This window comes from Mobula birostris, chromosome 8 (assembly GCF_030028105.1).
Source record: "Mobula birostris isolate sMobBir1 chromosome 8, sMobBir1.hap1, whole genome shotgun sequence".
Classification (NCBI taxonomy): domain Eukaryota; kingdom Metazoa; phylum Chordata; class Chondrichthyes; order Myliobatiformes; family Myliobatidae; genus Mobula; species Mobula birostris.
The window spans coordinates 117,344,092-117,362,666 of NC_092377.1; the positions used below are offsets into that span (position 1 = coordinate 117,344,092).

General features: G+C 46.2%; 1 protein-coding gene across 1 annotated transcript; it reads right to left on the reverse strand.

Moving 5' to 3' along the window:
• Positions 1 to 612: 612 nt before the first annotated feature.
• Positions 613 to 10,879, reverse strand: rps19 (ribosomal protein S19). The gene is made up of 6 exons (XM_072266003.1): positions 10,816 to 10,879; positions 9,679 to 9,749; positions 8,175 to 8,275; positions 7,447 to 7,630; positions 4,549 to 4,603; positions 613 to 687 (listed from the first exon to the last, which is right to left on the reverse strand). Exons 2-6 carry the CDS (start codon positions 9,747 to 9,749, stop codon positions 661 to 663), a joined length of 438 nt encoding a protein of 145 aa, XP_072122104.1. The 5' UTR covers positions 10,816 to 10,879; the 3' UTR covers positions 613 to 660.
• Positions 10,880 to 18,575: the final 7,696 nt, after the last annotated feature.

Here is an 18,575-nt window from a genome sequence, read left to right on the forward strand (position 1 = left end):
CCGTGGAAATGATCAATCAACATTTCGGGCCGGAACCCTTCATCTGGATAAGAGCGCATATTCAGGGCGAGAGACAGCAGGGTGGTTGAGACTGAGAAAGACAGGCACTGACACATCACATTCCCACCAACACCACCCCTACCCAATTCTAGCCTTCACCCACACACCAGCGGACAATTTACAGCAGCCATTTAATACAATAACCCAACATGTCTCTTCTTTTGGGATGAAGGAGAAAACCTTGGTGGTCAAACGACAAACTCCAAACACAGGGGGGTGCCAGAGGTCAGGATCGAACCCAAGTCTCTGAAGCTGGGACCCACACAAGATTACTGGCAACAGGAATTCTGCAGATGCTGGAAATTCAAGCAACACACATCAAAGTTGCTGGTGAACGCAGCAGGCCAGGCAGCATCTCTAGGAAGAGGTACAGTCGACGTTTCAGGCCGAGACCCTTCGTCAGGACTAGGGTCTGACGAAGGGTCTCGGCCTGAAACGTCGACTGTACCTCTTCCTGGAGATGCTGCCTGGCCTGCTGCATTCACCAGCAACTTTGATGTGTGTTGCAAGATTACTGGCACTGGCTGAAATGAACACAATAGTGGCAGAAAGTTGAGCTGAAGGATTTTATTTTTCTTTGAAGTATGACATACAGATCTCTCAATGCTTCTTGCTGGCTGCTGCAACCTGCATGTGGAAAAAAAAGACCGTCATCTGCACAGACATCACCAAGTCCTCCCACCTTGCAAACCCCGCTTTGCCAATGTGCATTTAGATCATACCCCTCTTTCCGTGCACCAGGCAGTTTTGGGGCAGGACCAAACAGCAGAGTACAGGACCGGTAAGAATGACTTGGATGAGAACATAGGGGAACCTTTGACAATGAGAGAACTTAGCCAAAGAAAACACACTGTATGCAATGTTTAGGAAGCGAAAACTAAACAGAGGCCTTTGGTTAGTGCAACACTTCACGGCGCCAGCTATCACCAATTGGGGTTAAATTCCTACAGCCCTGTAAGGAGACTGTACATTCTTCCAGTGACTGCGCAACTTGCCTCCCATAATACAAAGGCATACATGACAGGGTTAGTGTGGGCATGGTGACATTTATGGGCTGCTCCCAGCATAATTTTCAATGTAGGATCATTGATGCCAAATGACCATTTCAATGCAAGTAGTATTGTAGGAAAAGCAGATAATCACCACATGGAATGACGGTATTGTGCCATTAGTGAGCCTTGGCTGCAGGAGAGGGAGAGGCAGGACTGGCAGCTCAATATTCCGAAATTCTGCTGTATTAGATGCAACAGAGCAGGAGGGATTAAATGGGGAGCGGTGACATTACTACTCAGGAACATGTCACAGTACTCGGTCAGGACAGACTAGAGAACTTGTCTGGTGAGTCTTCATGGGTGGAACTAAAGAATAAGAAAGTTATGACAACATGACCCAGCAGTCTATGGATTTAGAGGAACAAATTTATAGATATTGCAGAGTTTTATGGTAGTTGATTTCACATTTCCACATATTGACTGGGACGCCCATACTGTAAAAGCACTAGATGGGGTAGATTGTCAAATGTGTTCAGGAAAGTTTCCTTCATCGGCATGTGGAAGTCCCAATGAGTGTGTGTGTGATACTTGATCTGCAATCATGAATGAGACAGGGCAGGTGACAGAAGTTGTGTGGATGAACACTTTGCAGCGAGTGATCAAATGCCATTAGTTTTCATAACAATCATGTAAAAAGATGGAAACAACAGGAATTCTGCAGATGCTGGAAATTCAAGCAACACACATCAAAGTTGCTGGTGAACGCAGCAGGCCAGGCAGCATCTGTAGGAAGAGGTGCAGTCGACGTTTCAGGCCGAGACCCTTCGTCAGGACTAACTCTAATGTAAAAAGATGGGTCTGGTCCGTGGGTTGGAGAAATGCCAGTATCAAAAAATTCAGGCAAGTATCGATTAGGACAGGCTGTTTTCTAACAAATGTGTACTTGATAAGTGGGAGCCCCCCCCACCCCCCAGAAGGGAAATAGGAAGATGTATATGCCTGACAATAAAAGGCAAAAGCAACAAGCTTAGAGAACCTTGGTTTTCAAGAGATATTGAGGCCTTGGCTAGAGGGAAAAAAAAAGATGCATTGCCAGTATAGGTGGGTAAGAACAAACAAGATGCTTATGGAGTACAAGAAATGCAAGGGAACACTCAAAGAAATCGGGCGGGGGGGGGCACAGGTAAAAGGTGGCACGAGATTGCCCTATCTGACAAGGTGAAAGAGACCCCAAAGGATTCTACAAATATGTCCAGAGCAAAATGATCGCAAGGGACAAAATTGTTCAGAATGGTAATCCATGTGCAGAGCCAAAAGAAATAGGAACATCCTAAATTGGGATATTTACTTAGGAGACAGACCCTCTATAGAAGCAGGGCAAAGCAGTAGCCAGCTCATGGACCCTACAGAGATTAGAGGAGGTGTTTGCTGTCTTGAGGCAGATTAGAGTGGATAAATCCCCACAGCCTGTCAAGGTGCTCCTCCAGACCCTCTGGGAGGCAAGTGCAGAAATTGTAGGAGCTTTTTACATCACCCTTAGTGACAGGTGAGGTATTGGAGGATAGCTAATGTTCTGCTGTATAAGAAAGTCTCTATAAACCAACCAGGAAAATATAGGTGGGTGAGCCTGATAACAGCTGTGGGAAAGTTATTGGAAGGTTTCAATAGACAATAGGTGCAGGGGTAGGCTATTCGGCCCTTCCGGCCAGCACCACCATTCACTGTGATCATCCACAATCAGTACCCCGTTCCTGCCTTCTCCCCATATCCCTTGACTCCGCTATCATTAAGAGCTCTATCTAACTCTTTCTCGAAAGCATCCAGAGAATTGGCCTCCACTGCCCTCTGAGGCAGAGCATTCCACAGATCCACAACTCACTGGGTGAAAAAGTTTTTCCTCAACTCCATTCTAAATGGCCTACCCCTTGTTCTCAAATTGTGGCCTCTGGTTCTGGACTCCCCCAACATCGGGAACATGTTTCCTGCCTCTAGCGTGTCCAATCCCTTAATAATCTAATATGTTTCAATCAGATCCCGTCTCATCCTTCTAAATTCCAGTGTATACAAGCCCAGTCGCTCCAATCTTTCAACATATGACAGTCCCGCCTTCCCGGGAATTAACCTCGTGAACCTCCGCTGCACTCCATCAATAGCAAGAATGTCCTTCCTCAAACTTGGAGACCAAAACTGTACACAGTACTCCAGGTGTGGTCCTGCATGCTTACTTTCAGTGACTTATGAACAAGGACATCAAGATCTTGTTGTACTTCCCCTCTTCCTAACTTGACACCAAAGAGTAATCTGACTTCCTGTTCTTGCCACCAGTGGATAACCTCACATTTATCCACATTAAACTGCATCTGCCCACTCACCCAACCTGTCCAAGTCATCATGCATTATCTCAACATCCTCCACACATATCGCACTGCCACCCAGCTTTGTGTCATCTGCAGATTTGCTAATGTTACTTTTAATCCCTTCATCCAAATCATTTATATTGTAAATAACTGCTGTCCCAGCACCGAGCCTTGCGGTACCACACTAGTCACCGCCTGCCATTCTGAAAGGGACCCGTTAATCCCTACTCTGTTTCCTGTCAACCAATTTTTTATCCATGTCAGTAACCTACCCCCAATACCATGTGCTCTAATTTTACCCACTCATCTTCTATGTGGGACCTTATCAAAGGCTTTCTGAAAGTCCAGGTACACTACATCCATTGGCTCTCCCTTGTCCATTTTCATAGCTTCTAAGGGACCATTATGAGTATTTGGATAGACATGAACTGATTAAGGATAGTTCGTGACCAACTAACCTTACAGAGTTTTTCAAGGAAGGTACCAGGAAAGTTGATGAAAGCAATGCAGTGGATGTTTACATGGACTTTAGCAAAGCACTTGACAAGATCCTGCACGGGAGGTTGGTCAAGAAGATTCAATCACTCGGTAATAAAGTTGATGTAGTAAATTTGATTAGACATTGGCCTTGTGGGAGAAGCAGACCAGCCGTAATAAATCAGACTATTCAGTACAGGAGATGGAATATTAGGCTGAAGTTCTATAAGACATTACTAAGGAGTATTGTGTGCAGTTTTGGTCATCTACCTACAGGAAAGATGCAAAAAACTTTGAAAGAATACAGGGAGAATTTACAGGATGTTACCAGTACTGGAGGACATGAGATACAAGGAAAGACCGAATAGGTTAGCACTTTATTCCTTAGAACGCAGATTAAGAGATTTGATAGAGGTATACAAAATTTTTAATCATACAGGTTGGATTAATGCAAACGGGCTTTTTCCAGAGGTCGAGTGGGAATACAGTTAGAGGTCCTGGGTTCAGGGTGAAAGGTGAAATGTTTAAGGGGAACATGAGGGGAAACCTTCATTCAGAGGGTCATGAGTGTGAGAAACAAGTAGCACGTGCGAGCTCACTTCAAAGTTGCTGCCACCTGACAAAGCTTGCAGTCACCAGACAAGGGGAGTCAAAAGCCTTACCTGTCCAGCGATCCGATCCAAGTCTCTCTGGCCCTGTGGAGTCAGCCTCCGACCCCTGCAGTAAGGAACGGAGAGAGCGTTACCCAGACTGGTTCCAGTTATTGACCAACACAAAAGCTAACCAACCAAGTCCATTGCCACCAATGGGCTCCAGAAAGAGGTCCGGTTCCCACTTGCAGCAGTACATCACAGTCTCCACGACCAAGCTGGGACGGATCAGAAGCCAGTGTGGCATAAACTGCCCCAGAATTAAAGGTTTCACAGGATACAAGAGGTGATCTCATGAGGATATTGGATCCAGGAGAGAGGTATGATGGAGTGCAGAGGCTCTTTCCTGGGAACCTGAAACTGCTGCCCTCCACATTATGAACTGGGGTGAGAATTCTCTGGCACCAAAGGTTGGGAATCCTTGGAACAAGCCCTGGAGGGGAAGAGTGGGATGATACAACTGGGTTCACAATGGGCCTGAATCTGGTGTTTACAGGATTCACTGGCACAAGATACTGTCCAGTTCACAGTACAAAGACACCATTGCAAGCAACACATACAAAATGCTGGAGAAACTCAGCAGGTAAGAGCACCTATAAGTATAGTCAAATGTTTCAGACTGAAACCCTACTTAAGGACTGGAAAGAAGGGGAGAAGAGAAAGTAAGAATCTGGGAGGGAGGGGATATGGGAAGAAGTAAGGGCTGAAGGAAAAATCTAATAGGAGGGGACAATGCACTGTGGAAGAAAGGGAAGAGATAAGAGGGCAATCAGAATGGAAAATGGGGGAAAGAGGGGGGAGTGGAGAGATTACTGGAAGTTGGAGAAATCAATGTTGATGCCAGCAAGCTGGAGATTACCCAAATGGAAAATGAGGCCGTGCTCCTCCAATCTCATCATGGCAAAAAAGGCTGTAGACAGAGATGTCAGTATGGGAAGTCAGCTTGAACTAGATGCAGCATCTGCAGATCTTCCTGTTTGTGGTGGAACTGCAGAATCTCGTAGGTTTACGTGTGCCATCTACCCCTCCGCTCATTCCCACACAATGAATCTGTAACTTTACATTTTCTTCACTGCCAGGGAAAGGACAAATACAAAGAACTGCATCCCATATCCCAGTGGTAGTATTTTTGAATTTCACATAACCAACATTTGCAGTACCCTCCCTCCCACTCAACCAGTTCTTTCTTCCACGCCTCTTTATTCACCCTACCACACCTTGCCAAATGCCTCCCTACGCCAGTTCCAACCACCAACCCCCCCACCCCCCAAATCATCTGTAATGGCATGGACAGGGCTGATTCACCAATAGAAGGCAGACAGCATTTCACTGGTTAACAATTAGTGAAGAGAAGTGCCACTGGAGTCAGGGCTGAACCGGCAGCTCTCCACAATATACATCAGCAATTTGGAATAGGAAAGCAGTGTAGCCCATTTCAATTTGCCAAAGTCATTAAATTGAGTGGAAAAGCAAATTGTGCAGAGGATGCAGAAAGTCTGCAGGATATAGATCGGTTTATTGAGTTGGCAAGGGTCTGGAAGAGGGAGTAAAACGTTGGTAAATGGAGTGCTTGTGCATAGGTCACAAAAGGTTGGTTTGTAAGTGCAACAGGTCATCAAGAAGGCAAATACCATTGAGAAGGGAGGTTATGTTGCAATTGTACAGGATAATGGTGAGGCTACACCTGGAGTGCTTTGTGCAGTTCTGGTTTCCTTACTAGAGGAAAGATATACAGGTTGACCACCACAAATCTGGAATGATTGGAACCTGTGCAGTGCCAGATAGTGATTCTGCCAAATCATAGGTGGTTTTTGATTCACTGTCAGCAAAGAATTGGAGCAACTTTCCTTCATATCATAAACTGTGAAAGATGCACGTGCTTTTCACGGACACAGCACTGTCAAGTTTTTTCAGAACTTCCACCTCACCTGTACAGATAACGTATGCCGTTTATGCTTTATGTGAGAAGCACTTTCTTTATTCAATGAAGACATGATGAGCTACATACAAAATAAATGCAGAATAACAAAGGAACAACTTGCTTCTTTTAAAGACCATGCAAACAGCTAATGCTGTTTATGGCCCCACCAAAACAGTGGCCATGGTTTGGCATGGCGACACAGGAAATTTGAAATTAGGCTGGTGAAAATTATGCCCGAAGCAGTGCTGGAACAGGATTACTGATTGCCAGATTTGAGGTGTTTAACCTGGACTGGCTTTGCAGATGGTGCAGAGGATGCTCACCAGGTTGATTCTGAAGATTAGGAGGACTGACCAAGTCCCTGGGACTATGCTCGGTGGTATTCAAAAGAAAAGGGATCTCAGAAAAAGAATTAAAGGGACATAATATAAAGACATGTATGTTAGTCATTTCCACTGGTGGGCGAGACTAGAATGAGGAGACAGACTCAAGATTCAAGGGACATGAGGAGAAATTGCTCTTCCCAGAGTAGTGAGTCTGTGGCATTCTCTACCCAGGAAAGTGGTATATATATTTAGGAGAGAGAATTTGTATAGCACTGGAATTAATGGTTATGGGAAAAAGGCAGGCAGATGAGCCATGATCCTACTGAAGGATGGGTCAGACGGTCAATCCCTGCTCCTCATTCTTATGCATCACTCAATGGCAATCCTCTCATCACGGACCACCCCTCTCTCACAATCATCCACCTTCCTCATCTAGTTCCACCAGTTTCTGTCCCATCCCACCTAGTAGCACACTGGAAATCTCTTCCCCCTCAATCCTACCCTGAGAGGTTCCCTCACACCTCCATGGATGCTGCTCCACACCCCCAGACCGTCTTGGGAACGGATCACCCATACACATCAGCTCTCCATGAGATCAGAGGAAAATGGACCTCCAAGCCTTGTGGAGACCATATATCCTCCCCATCCCCACCGGCCACTCACCCATTGGGATCTTTTTCCACCATCTTCAATCCCTCGAGTGCCTGTAGCACTTTCCTAGCGACGGACTTGGAGCCACGGCTGAAGTGGCTGGGCTTCACGCCGTTGCGCTGGCGGCCCCCGTAGATCTTGGTCATGGCCCCCACGCCAACGCCGCCCCTCAGGTACAGGTGACGGACTGTGGAGGCTAAGGAGATACAGAGAGAGAAGATCAGGGGGCAGAATGTCAATACCGTGCAGCAAGCAATATCCAGGAAAATTGGCTATTTGATTCTACAGCACTCCCAAACCCAACAGGAGTACTCCCCACTTCCTGGGTGTGTGCAGCTCCACTAACTCCCAAGCTCAACACTGTCTAGGACAGAGCAGCCTGCTCAATCAGAACCCCCTCCTTCCACCACTGGCACACAGGGAATGCAGTGTGCAGACCACGGTTACCTGCCAGAGCTATTCCAACAGCCCCTCTCTACCTAGAGGGTTGAGAGCAGCAGGGGGACACCACCACCAACCCTTACTACTCAAGAACCCATCAACCTGTGTTTGACTTGGCTTGGCCAAAGCCGTTGTAAATGAATTTCAGGGAACCACCTAAAGCCTGTTCTGCAATGGCACCTCTTTAACCTGAGCACCACCCTCTGGTCCTAGACTCCTCGCAAAAACCTCTTTCTTGTGCAGCCTTTGCATGGATGTCAAGGTGGCAGGGAGGATGCGCTGTGCTGATTCACACTCACCAGCTCGGGTGTAGAACCAGTTCTCGTCGTAGGGAGCCAGCTCCTTGTGTTTACCCAGTTTCACGGTGTCAACCCAGTCGGGGACCTTCAGTTTCCCAGACCTACAAGAAGAGATGTGACAGTGACAGATCCTCAGATACAGTATGGCATTACAGGAATTGACACAAATCTCTGCTGGCTCGTAAACCTGTCAAAAAGCTTGAAATCAGATACTGTAGCCTGACGTGCACCATCGTGAACTGTGATACAGAGAAAAGGTAACTCATGCAAACAAAGCGGGGATTCCAAAGCAGTAAGATGCCAGAAGCGGTTTCACAAACCAATATGTTGCTTATCCATCATCAGGGAGCGATCACAGTAACTTTATTGGCTGAGATGGTGGAGAGAACATTTACAGTTGCTAATAAACCTCCATAAGGCCACCCCTCAGCAGCCTATCCATGTCCCCCATGAAAATAAACACAATCTATCCTGGTAACTGCAGCCCTCCATTTCAGGCAGCATGCTGCACCGTGTTGTCACCTCTCCTCTGTACTCCCTTGCAGCCACATCTCTGTATGACACTCCCCACTTAGTGATTAAACATCCTCAACCCTCCTGAGAAGACTCCAAATGTCACCTCTTTCTGCAAGAGTAAATTCCGAAGCACTTCACATTGAAATGATTGTTATTGACACACCTCGCCCCCCCAAAAAATATCTGGTATTCCAATAGTTCCAAAATCCTGATGATTGGAATTGCTACCAGTCCATAACGTGAGCCAGCGGTCCAAACAGCCTGTAAATCACCCGCCCTGATAAATTATACAAATATGCAAAAAGCAAATTTCTGGAAACTTATTTCAGCATAGCTGAAATCCAATCTGCTGGTTTAATGGACTTTTAAGTCTATGCCCCCTTGTTTGATACTCCTTGGTTAAGTTTATAGTTACACTCTCACACTACATTTTTAACAGTGTGAAAGGTCTCCCATTGGGTCCTGCAACAAGATTCATCGATCGAAGTATATAGCCCAATTCCTGGTGTGACGAGTGGGATAGAAAGAAATCAGGCACTTAAGCAGAGCCTGTAGTCAGGAGTTTAAAACAGTAAGAGACTTCAGAGAAAGACAGAATTCCTCGTGCATGTTGGGGATGCACCTCAAGCAAAGACGAGGATAGAGTGGGGAATCTCTTGGACTTTTCCCCTCCCTAACCCCACCAAAAACAACTTATACCCCAGCTATCAGACTCTTGAACAGACCTCTTGTATGAGAAGTTGGCCTCGACCTCAGAATCTACCTCGGCCAAGTCAGAAGCAACTGAGACATGTCAACATTGAGTCTGCTTATAATTATCTCCGATTATAATCAAGATCAGAACAGAGGGATTTAGGGAGGGAATCACAGAGCTCAAGGGCCAGGCAGATGAAGTACGGTTGTCTTCAGAATGGGATTGAAGGACTGCTGTACAGAGGCGCAGGGACCAAGAGAACCCTCCCCCCTCTCTTTGATCCAGATCACCTACTTCTTCAGAAAAGCTCCCAGGGCCCGGACAAACTCCTGCTGGTTCACATCCTTCACCGTCACACCCGGCATCTGTGAGAGAGAAAGCAGTCACGGCGTGAGGGAGAATCGGCAGCTAGCCCAGGGAACACTTTCATCCCCTCCCCTCCGTTCTCTACTCTCTTCCCTTGCTGTTCTCATTCTCCCTGTCATCACTGCCCCCTCCTTCTGACAATCCCTGTGCTGCTGCTCAGTTGCTTCTTCCATTCTCTCTACCTCCCTCACTATACGGGGACAGGAACCTCAATTCTCAAATCTTTACTATCCCACAGCCACTCCTTCCATCCCAGTCGCGATTCAACTAGGCGCCCTTCCCGTCATTCCCTCTGAACCACGCTCCCTCCTGCCCCTTCCCTCCTACCCATACCCCAGCCTCCCTTCACCATTCCCCTCCCTCCTATCCATGCCCCAGCCACCCTCACCCTTCCCCTCTCCTGCACCTTCCTTCCACCCATACCCCAGCCTCCCTTCACCATTCCCCTCTCTCCAGCCCCTTCCTCCTACCCATACCCCAGCCATCCTCACCCTTCCCCTCCCTCCTGCCCCTTTCTTCCACCCATACCCCAGCCTCCCTTCACCATTCCCCTCCCTCCTACCCATACCCCAGCCACCCTCACCCTTCCCCTCTCTCCAGCCCCTTCCTTCCACCCATACCCCAGCCTCCCTTCACCATTCCCCTCTCTCCAGCCCCTTCCTTCCACCCATACCCCAGCCTCCCTTCACCATTCCCCTCCCTCCTACCCATACCCCAGCCACCCTCACCCTTCCCCTCTCTCCAGCCCCTTCCTTCCACCCATACCCCAGCCTCCCTTCACCATTCCCCTCCCTCCTACCCATACCCCAGCCACCCTCACCCTTCCCCTCTCTCCAGCCCCTTCCTTCCACCCATACCCCAGCCTCCCTTCACCATTCCCCTCTCTGGTGTCCCATTCTCCCCTCGTGCTTCCCGTTTAACCCCTTACTCCGCAAGCCCCTAGCTGCCCATCGCCACGCCGAAGCAAAACGTTCATCCCGTCCGCACTTCCTCACGTTCCCTGCGCTGTCTCTCTTCCCGCCAGAGATCCCTCCACCCCCCCCCCCCCGGCGCTCCCTCCCTCACCTTCACTCCTCGGCTCCGTGCGCAGAAAGACCGGGCCTGGGTTCACCCTCAGCATTTAGCAGGGGCACGCCAATCTCGCGGCGCTTCAGATATCGCGAGAGTAGATGCACCACCACGATCCCATGACATAGGGCAGGGAACGACCGGCTGACGGACATTTTGGTAAAGACCAGGAGGACCGGTCGGCGTCCATCTTGATAAGACCCTGGAGGCCCGATATTGAAAGCCATGTTGGTGAGGGCGAAGGGTCCAAGGCAGAGCCACGGAAGAGACAACATGAATTTATGTGGAACCTTTGGCAAAAATTATAAGTTGTACCTTTGATTGAAAAGAAGTACCAAGAGTATTAGTTTGACCCACAGCTATTGCTACTGTGAAAATCTTAGTAGAACCGACAGTATGTTTAGAAATTTACGGTAATTTTTAAATTGGGGGCACTTTTGACTACTTGAAATTCTTGAAAATGAAATTTATTTAAATTCTGTTTTATTTATGTTATAAGCTTTATTTTACGCTTTGTAATGAAGCATTAATCAACCATTAAGATAACTTTCATATTTGAAGGTGTTTCTTCAGGGTTTTCACTGGTGAGTGTTATTACCATCGAAATACTGAATTCAATTTAAAATGAAAGTACAAAAATTTCAAAGTCAATCCTGCAAGTAAAAATCATACCCTTTAATAAATTTGTTTTAACTAATGTTTAAGAACATTCAGAATATATTTTGCGGCACATTGTAAGTGTGTCAATATTTTCATTGGCTAAACAACAAAACGTTTATTTATGAATTAGACTATTGGAATTTTAAGCCTTTTTGACTGAATGCTGATTTTGGCATCAAGGCACTTGACTCCAGCAAATTAAAAACACATTCTTACAGACTGCACTATTTATACTTTATTGTCGCCAAACAATTGATAATAGAATGTACAATCATCACAGCGATTTATCAAAATTCCATAAGAGTGCAGTTTTTAAGGCAGTTGGGTAGAGAACTTTATTAAAAAATATCCACATAATAATGAACATAGGCAGCCCAGCTTAACTAGGCATTGTCTCCCCTTGTTTAAAAAAAGACAATAGTGCTTAGTAAATATCTGCCTTCCCTTCCCCAACTCTGGAATAAGCACCAATTTCAAACAGTTAATAGAGATAATTATTTTTCAACTGTCTGTAAGAAAGAGCACCTTTTTAAAAACACTGACATTTACTGAGCCCTCTGCACACTTTATCAGTAAGACCTTATGAAACATGCACAGAAATCACAATAACTCTGAAAACAAGCAACACTTGAAATCTAAAGCACCTTCTTAAGAGTCTCCATTAGTGCATAGGTGAAGCCTCAGGAAGATGGGGGTTATTCTGTTGTTGTTGGCCCACTGGTGATTCTGGCAGGATATTCTCTGCTATAAAACTTTGTACTGCCCGTCTTTTCTTTTCCACAGCCCTTTTGTTTCTTTGATTCTCTTCACTATCATCCTTTCAGTGTCTGTTCATGCTTTGGTAATTGTGAGGTGGTCTCAAGTTTTTCTGTCTCCTCTTTTTTTTAATCTCGCTCTCTTTCAAGATACTACTGATATTTCACTGGGTCTTTAATTGTGTCTCTGTAGTCTTTGATCTGTCCACTGATGATTTTGGGGCCATCTTGACAACTTCACCACAAGTTCTATGATGGTAATGGCATTTCTTACTTTTTAAAGAAAAAGTTGGCTAAGTTTCGGTCTTACTAACTTGACTGGATAGCTAGCCTGTAAACGTAATTTAAATATACAGAATAGAGTCAAGTTCTCAGTTGAAGCACTCAAATAGTAACTCATTTGGTAATGATACATAATAAACATACTGTCAGATCAGGAGGTATAAATCTTAAAATTAGTCACATTTCTGGACATTACATTATCAGTCTTCTGCCTTAACAGTCACATGCTCCTCGTCACTTCTCATTTCCATGGCAACCACATAAGTTTGTTTGTAAAAAAACTTGGCTAGTCTCTAAAATGTGTTGTATGTTGGTAATGATAGATGTATTGGGGACAGCTGTTCTGTCATAAAAAAATCTACAAATAGTATACAAATACCCATATGAATTTGACATGTGTTTTAAAAGTTCTTGTGAGAAAATAAAGCTAAAAGTTTCATGAATATACTATTATTTTATTTTGAAGTCAAAGCTACAGAGTCTGGGTGGAGGATGAGCCCAAAATTGTGAAATTCTGGCACATTCAAGCTATTAACTCACTTAAAAATTAGGATTTTTATTTTTATTAAGCAATACAGGAAAAAAAAGTTTAGAGTTACTATTACCTAATATTAAAAATCTAGCACTTATTTTTGTAAAAACTACTTTTTGTTGAAAATCTACCCCAGGGACAGAAAAGATACCCTAATGAAAGAGTCATCCACAAGATGAAAACCGTTGGCCAAATGGGCCTTAGGCAGCAAGTCACCAGACTCCACAAGCATCAGGGACGATTGAAACCTTTGTCTTTGACAAAAGACACATTTGTTGTTTCAAGGAGCTTCTTAAAAAAGAAAGAAAATTGGAGAGGTTTACGGAAGGATTTCTGCAAGACGAGATCAAGACCGTGATAATTGAAATCATGGTTGCCACTGGCAGTGAGAGGAGAGCTGGGGTTAATTTAGAGCCCAGATGACTCAAATATGGAAGGTGTGGTGGCCAGCAAGGGTCACCGAGATGGGGAGGGGTGTAGGGAACCAGGGAGTTACAGAGATGGGGGGGAAGGTGTAGGGTCTGGAGAGGGTCACAGAGACAGGGAGGGGTGTAGGGGACCGGGGAGTTACAGAGAGGGGGTGGGGGGAGGTGTAGGATACGGAGAAATTCAGAGAGATGGAGAGGGGTGTAGGGGACCAGGGAGAGTTAGAGATGGGGGGGGGTAGGTGTAGGGTCCAGAGAAATTCAGAGAGATGGGGAGGGGTGTAGGCCGCAGAGAGAGTTACAGAGATTGGGAGAGGTGTAGGGGCTCTGTGTGTGTGTGGGGGGGGGGGTCAGAAACGGGGAAGGGTGTAATAGCCAGAGTGGTTCACAGAGATGGAGAGTGTTGTAGGGGACCAGTGGGAGTTACAGCGATGGGGGGATGTGTAGGGTCTGGAGAAATTCACAGAGATGGGCATGGGTGCAGGGACTGGGTTTCAGAAATAGGGATGAGTACAGGGTGCAGAGGGAGTTACAGAGATGGGGGGGGGTGTAGGGGACCATAGGGATATATAGAGATGATGAAGGGTGGGGGCGGTCACAGGGATTGAGGGGGGTCCGATGCATTCAGGGCTTTCTGCTGGAATTTACATTGCTTCTGACTGCAGACACACTGCAAGCCGTCAAATTTAAAGTGCTCTTAGACAATTGGATGTATAGAAAAGGTTGAAAGGATATGGAGCAATGCAGCAGGCACAGTGCTGGAGGTTGGGATTGGAACCCACTGCACCATTGACAAGACTGTCAAAGGGCTTTTGCTGAGTTGATCTCCAGATCCAAGCACCTTTTGCAAACGTGCATTTCTCCACATACTTGCGTTTGCTGATTCGCACTCAGGGTGGGAATCCTTGAGCTGGATGCTGCTTTCTCGTAGCAGCACCCCATGCAGATGCGCTCAACGGTGGGGAGAGCGTAACCCTCGACGAACTGGGCTGCATTTCCTATTTATTTGCAGGCTTTTCCGTTCTTGGGCATGACACTTCAAACATCACAACAGCCCCAGCCAGCCGCGGAGATTACGGCCGCAGCCCACATGGGAGCAGAAGGCAAATAGGGGGTGGAGCTCGGGCGCAAGGGGTTGACCGCATGCGCAGTACCTGGACTGCGGGAGGTGGGAGAGCCAACCAACGGCGCATGCGCAGCAGCGGTGCCTCGGATGGGGCAGAGAGCATGCGTACTGTAGAGAGAAGGGAGCGGTTAATAGAGGGTCAGAGGCGTCAAGTGGCACATGCGTAGTGGCGACCACGTCGAGTGTGAGGTGCGGGGGAGAAGGCAAAATCTGGCGCCTGCGCACTGGCGCTTTCCCCGCCCATTGCTTTTTGGCGCGTTTTTCCGTTTGGTTTTGCGGCAGCCGGCATTGTGTCAATTTCAGGGCGGGAGAGGAAGGGATGGGGCAATAACCGGGGCAAATAAGCGCCGAGTCGCCAATCCCTGAGGAGAACCCGCCCTCAGTTAGGTAAATGAACCCCCTCCAGGGTTTGCCGACCAATTTTGTGGGCCAAGTTTTATGTTCTTGTCCACATCTTCAAATCCTCGAGTATTACAACACCAGAGGCTCGTCGCCTGCAGTGGACTTTTGGCGGGGGAACAACACTACCATAGTCCTGTCCCCTCACTCCCTCTGATTCTCGACAGACCCGCATGGCCAGCGGTGAGTGGAGGTTCAGTGTCCACGGACATACTTGGTTTAGTGATGGAACCCTCCCTCCCCTGTGTTCCTTCATCACCAACAGCCAGCGGCTCCTCCCAAGGGAAAGCGGCTGGCAAATTGGTGTGAGCTTGCTATGTGTAAATTGGCTGCATCGTCCTTATCCATTGTACTAGGGAAATAGGCAAGTTTTTTTTCCATCATGGGTCAGTGATAACAATAACAATTCAATTGTTCATAGCCAAATATCGCAGATAAACAACATGTTTGCCTCAAAAATGCACTTAAAGGATTTGAACATTGCTGAGTAATGGTTAATAATTTATTGTTATTTTCTTGTCTTTGTGTTGCAGAAGCAGAAATGCATTGTTTTGGGAGAGCCAGAAGGGATAACTTGCACAGATTTAGCACTTTCTGCATTAGCGAAGCAGCCCGGTAGATCCATCACTGTGCCTGAATCACTTGGAAAACCTCAAGTCTCAGTTGCAATTGTCGTAGAGCACTACAGTTTTTCACATTTTAAAGTTCAAGGTACATTTATTATCAATGTATGTAGTATACAACTCAGATTTGGCTTCTCTAGAAGCTACGAAATAAAACCATGGAAGCCATTCAAGGAGAAATGTCAACCCCCTCAAGCACAAAAAAAGTACGCAAACAGCAACAAGAACATCAAACCCCCCCACCCACCCCAATGGTTTAAGTAGCAGTTCGAGTGCCTACATTGATAGGAGTCTTGATTCTCTGTTGTTTATTTGCCTGTGAAGCGCAGAATCCAAATTACAGTAGGTCACTGCTGTGCCCCTGTTGGTAGGAAAACTGAACTGCTGTGTGATGTGTTTACATAGCCTATCCCATTATAAAGAGGGAGAGACAGATCGAATAGCCAGACAGACTTGTAATGCAGAGCATTTAGCACTATCCTCCCTATAATAATACTTAAGCTGGTGTGCTTTATAATGTACACGGGTTCGGCCATTCCCAGTAATATAGACACAGGAATATAGACTGTGTTCCATAATTATACAGGACTGCTGTTCTGTGTAATATAGACACAGGGACTGCCATTCCCATTATCAGCCACAAGACATAACTAGGCCATTCAGCACATCTAGTCTGCTCCACCATTCCATCATGGCTGATTTATTATCCTTCCCAACCCCATTCTCCTTTCTACCTTCTCCCTGTTACCTTTGATGCCCTGTCTAATCAAAAACCTATCAATCTCCGCTTTAAATATCCCCAATAACCCGGCCTCCACAGCCATCTGTGGCAACAAATTGCACAGGTTCACCACTCTCTGCCGAAAGAAATCTTCCTCATCTCTGTTCTAAACTGATGCCCCTCTATTCAATGGTACTCAGCTCCCCCACTATAGGAAACGTCCTCTCCACATCCACTCTCTCCAGGCTTTTAATATTTGGGAGGTTTCAATGGGAGCTCCTGTCATTCTTCTGAAATGCAGGAAGTCACAGGGAGAATGCAAATTTCAGACAGACATGTTATCAGACTCGTATGCAGTCACACCCACACACTGATATATACACACCCATACACTGACACACACTGATATATACACACACACGCAGACAAACAGAAGTACAACTAAATTCGTGTCCATTTCCTGCCACCCCATTACAGGAAGGATGCAGAGACTGGAGAGGGCGCAGAGGAGACTCACCGGGTTGCTGTCTGGAGTAGAGGGTGTGAGCTATAAGGAGAGGTTGGATAAACTTGGGTTGTTTTCTGTGGAGTGGCAGAGACTGGGGAGAGACCTGATAGAGGTTTATAAGATTTCAAGAGGTATAGATAACGTAGAGGGTTAGAGTCTTTACCTCAGTGTGGAAATATCTAATACCCGAGGCATGCGTTTATGGTGAGAGAGGGAAAGCTTAAAGGAGATGTGACAGCAGGTTTTTTAACACAGAGAGTGGTAGAAGCCTGGAATGTGCTGCCAGGAGTGGTAGAGGTGTCTAAGACACATGAATGTGCAGGGATGGTTAGATATGTACATTATACAGACAGAGAGTTTTAGTTTAATTCAACATGTTCAGCACAGCTATGGTGGGTCGAAGGGCTTGTCCCTGTACTATTTTATGTCTATAACTCTAAGCCACCTTTTAAAAAAGAAAGTGAATTAAAAGTTTGTGTCAGACTATTAAGTAATATCTGATTGTCTGGAAAATCTTTCATTCCAGGACTACCATTGTTTAATTGTTGTCGGAAGCTTTCCCCAAGACTGCAGGAGAATTTTGGATAAACTTCCCTCCCCTCTGCCTTTAAATTCGTGAGTGTAAAGATCTCGGGTGAGCTGTCCTGGGCCCATCTTGCAATCACAAAGAAGGTGAGCCAGTGTCTTTATTTTTTCAGAAGGTTAAGGAGGTTTGGATTGTCACTGAACGCTATAACAAAGTCCTACAGATGTCCTGTTGAAAGTATCCTGTCTGGTTACATTATCGTCTGTACGGAATGTACCGGGATGGAAGAAGCTGTAGAGAGTAGTGAACTCAGCCCAATCCATCACGGACACATCCCTCCCCACCATCGGTAGCATCTACAGGAGACGCTGCCTCAGGAAGGCAATGTCTATCATCAAAGATCCCCACCATCCGAGCCATGCCATCTTCTCACAGCTCCCACTGGGCAGGAGGTACAGAAGCCTGAAGTCCCACATCTCCCCGTCAGGAACATCTCCTTCCCTTCAACCATTCAGTTCTTGAACCAACCAGCACAACCCCAATGACTGCCTCAGTACAGCAACACTGTGACCACATTGTAATACAATGCACTTTGTTCTAATTGTGCTATTGCTGGTATTATTTATATTTATTTCATGAGCTTTTTGTCAGAGAGTTGCGATTACATCTCAGCATATCATGGGAACCAGTCTCCCCTCCACGGACTCTGTCTGCACATCCCAGTGCCTCAGTAAAGCAGCCAGCATATTCAAAGACCCCACTGGCTCTGGACATTATCTCTTTTTCGCACACTTCCTTAGACAGAAGATACAAAAGCCTGAAAGCCTGTGTCACCAGGCACAAGGATGACTTCCATCCTACTGCTGTCAGACTGTTGAATGGTCCTCATATGATAAGATGGACTGTTGTCCTCACAATCTAACTTGTTATGTATTGCCTGCCTGCACTGCACTTTCTCTGTACATGTGACACTTTATTCTGAAGTCTATTATTGTTCTACCTCAACGCTCTATGTAATGATCGGATTGCGATGAACAGTATGCAAGACAAGCTGCTGATGGGATCTCAGTACATGTACAATAATAAACCAATTCCGATCCCAGTCTGATGCTGTGCGCCTGTTTTGCTGCTGCAACTAACTTTTTAAATTGTAGAATTGATAATCGATGTTTACTTTCAAGGGCCACTCCAACCGTAGTC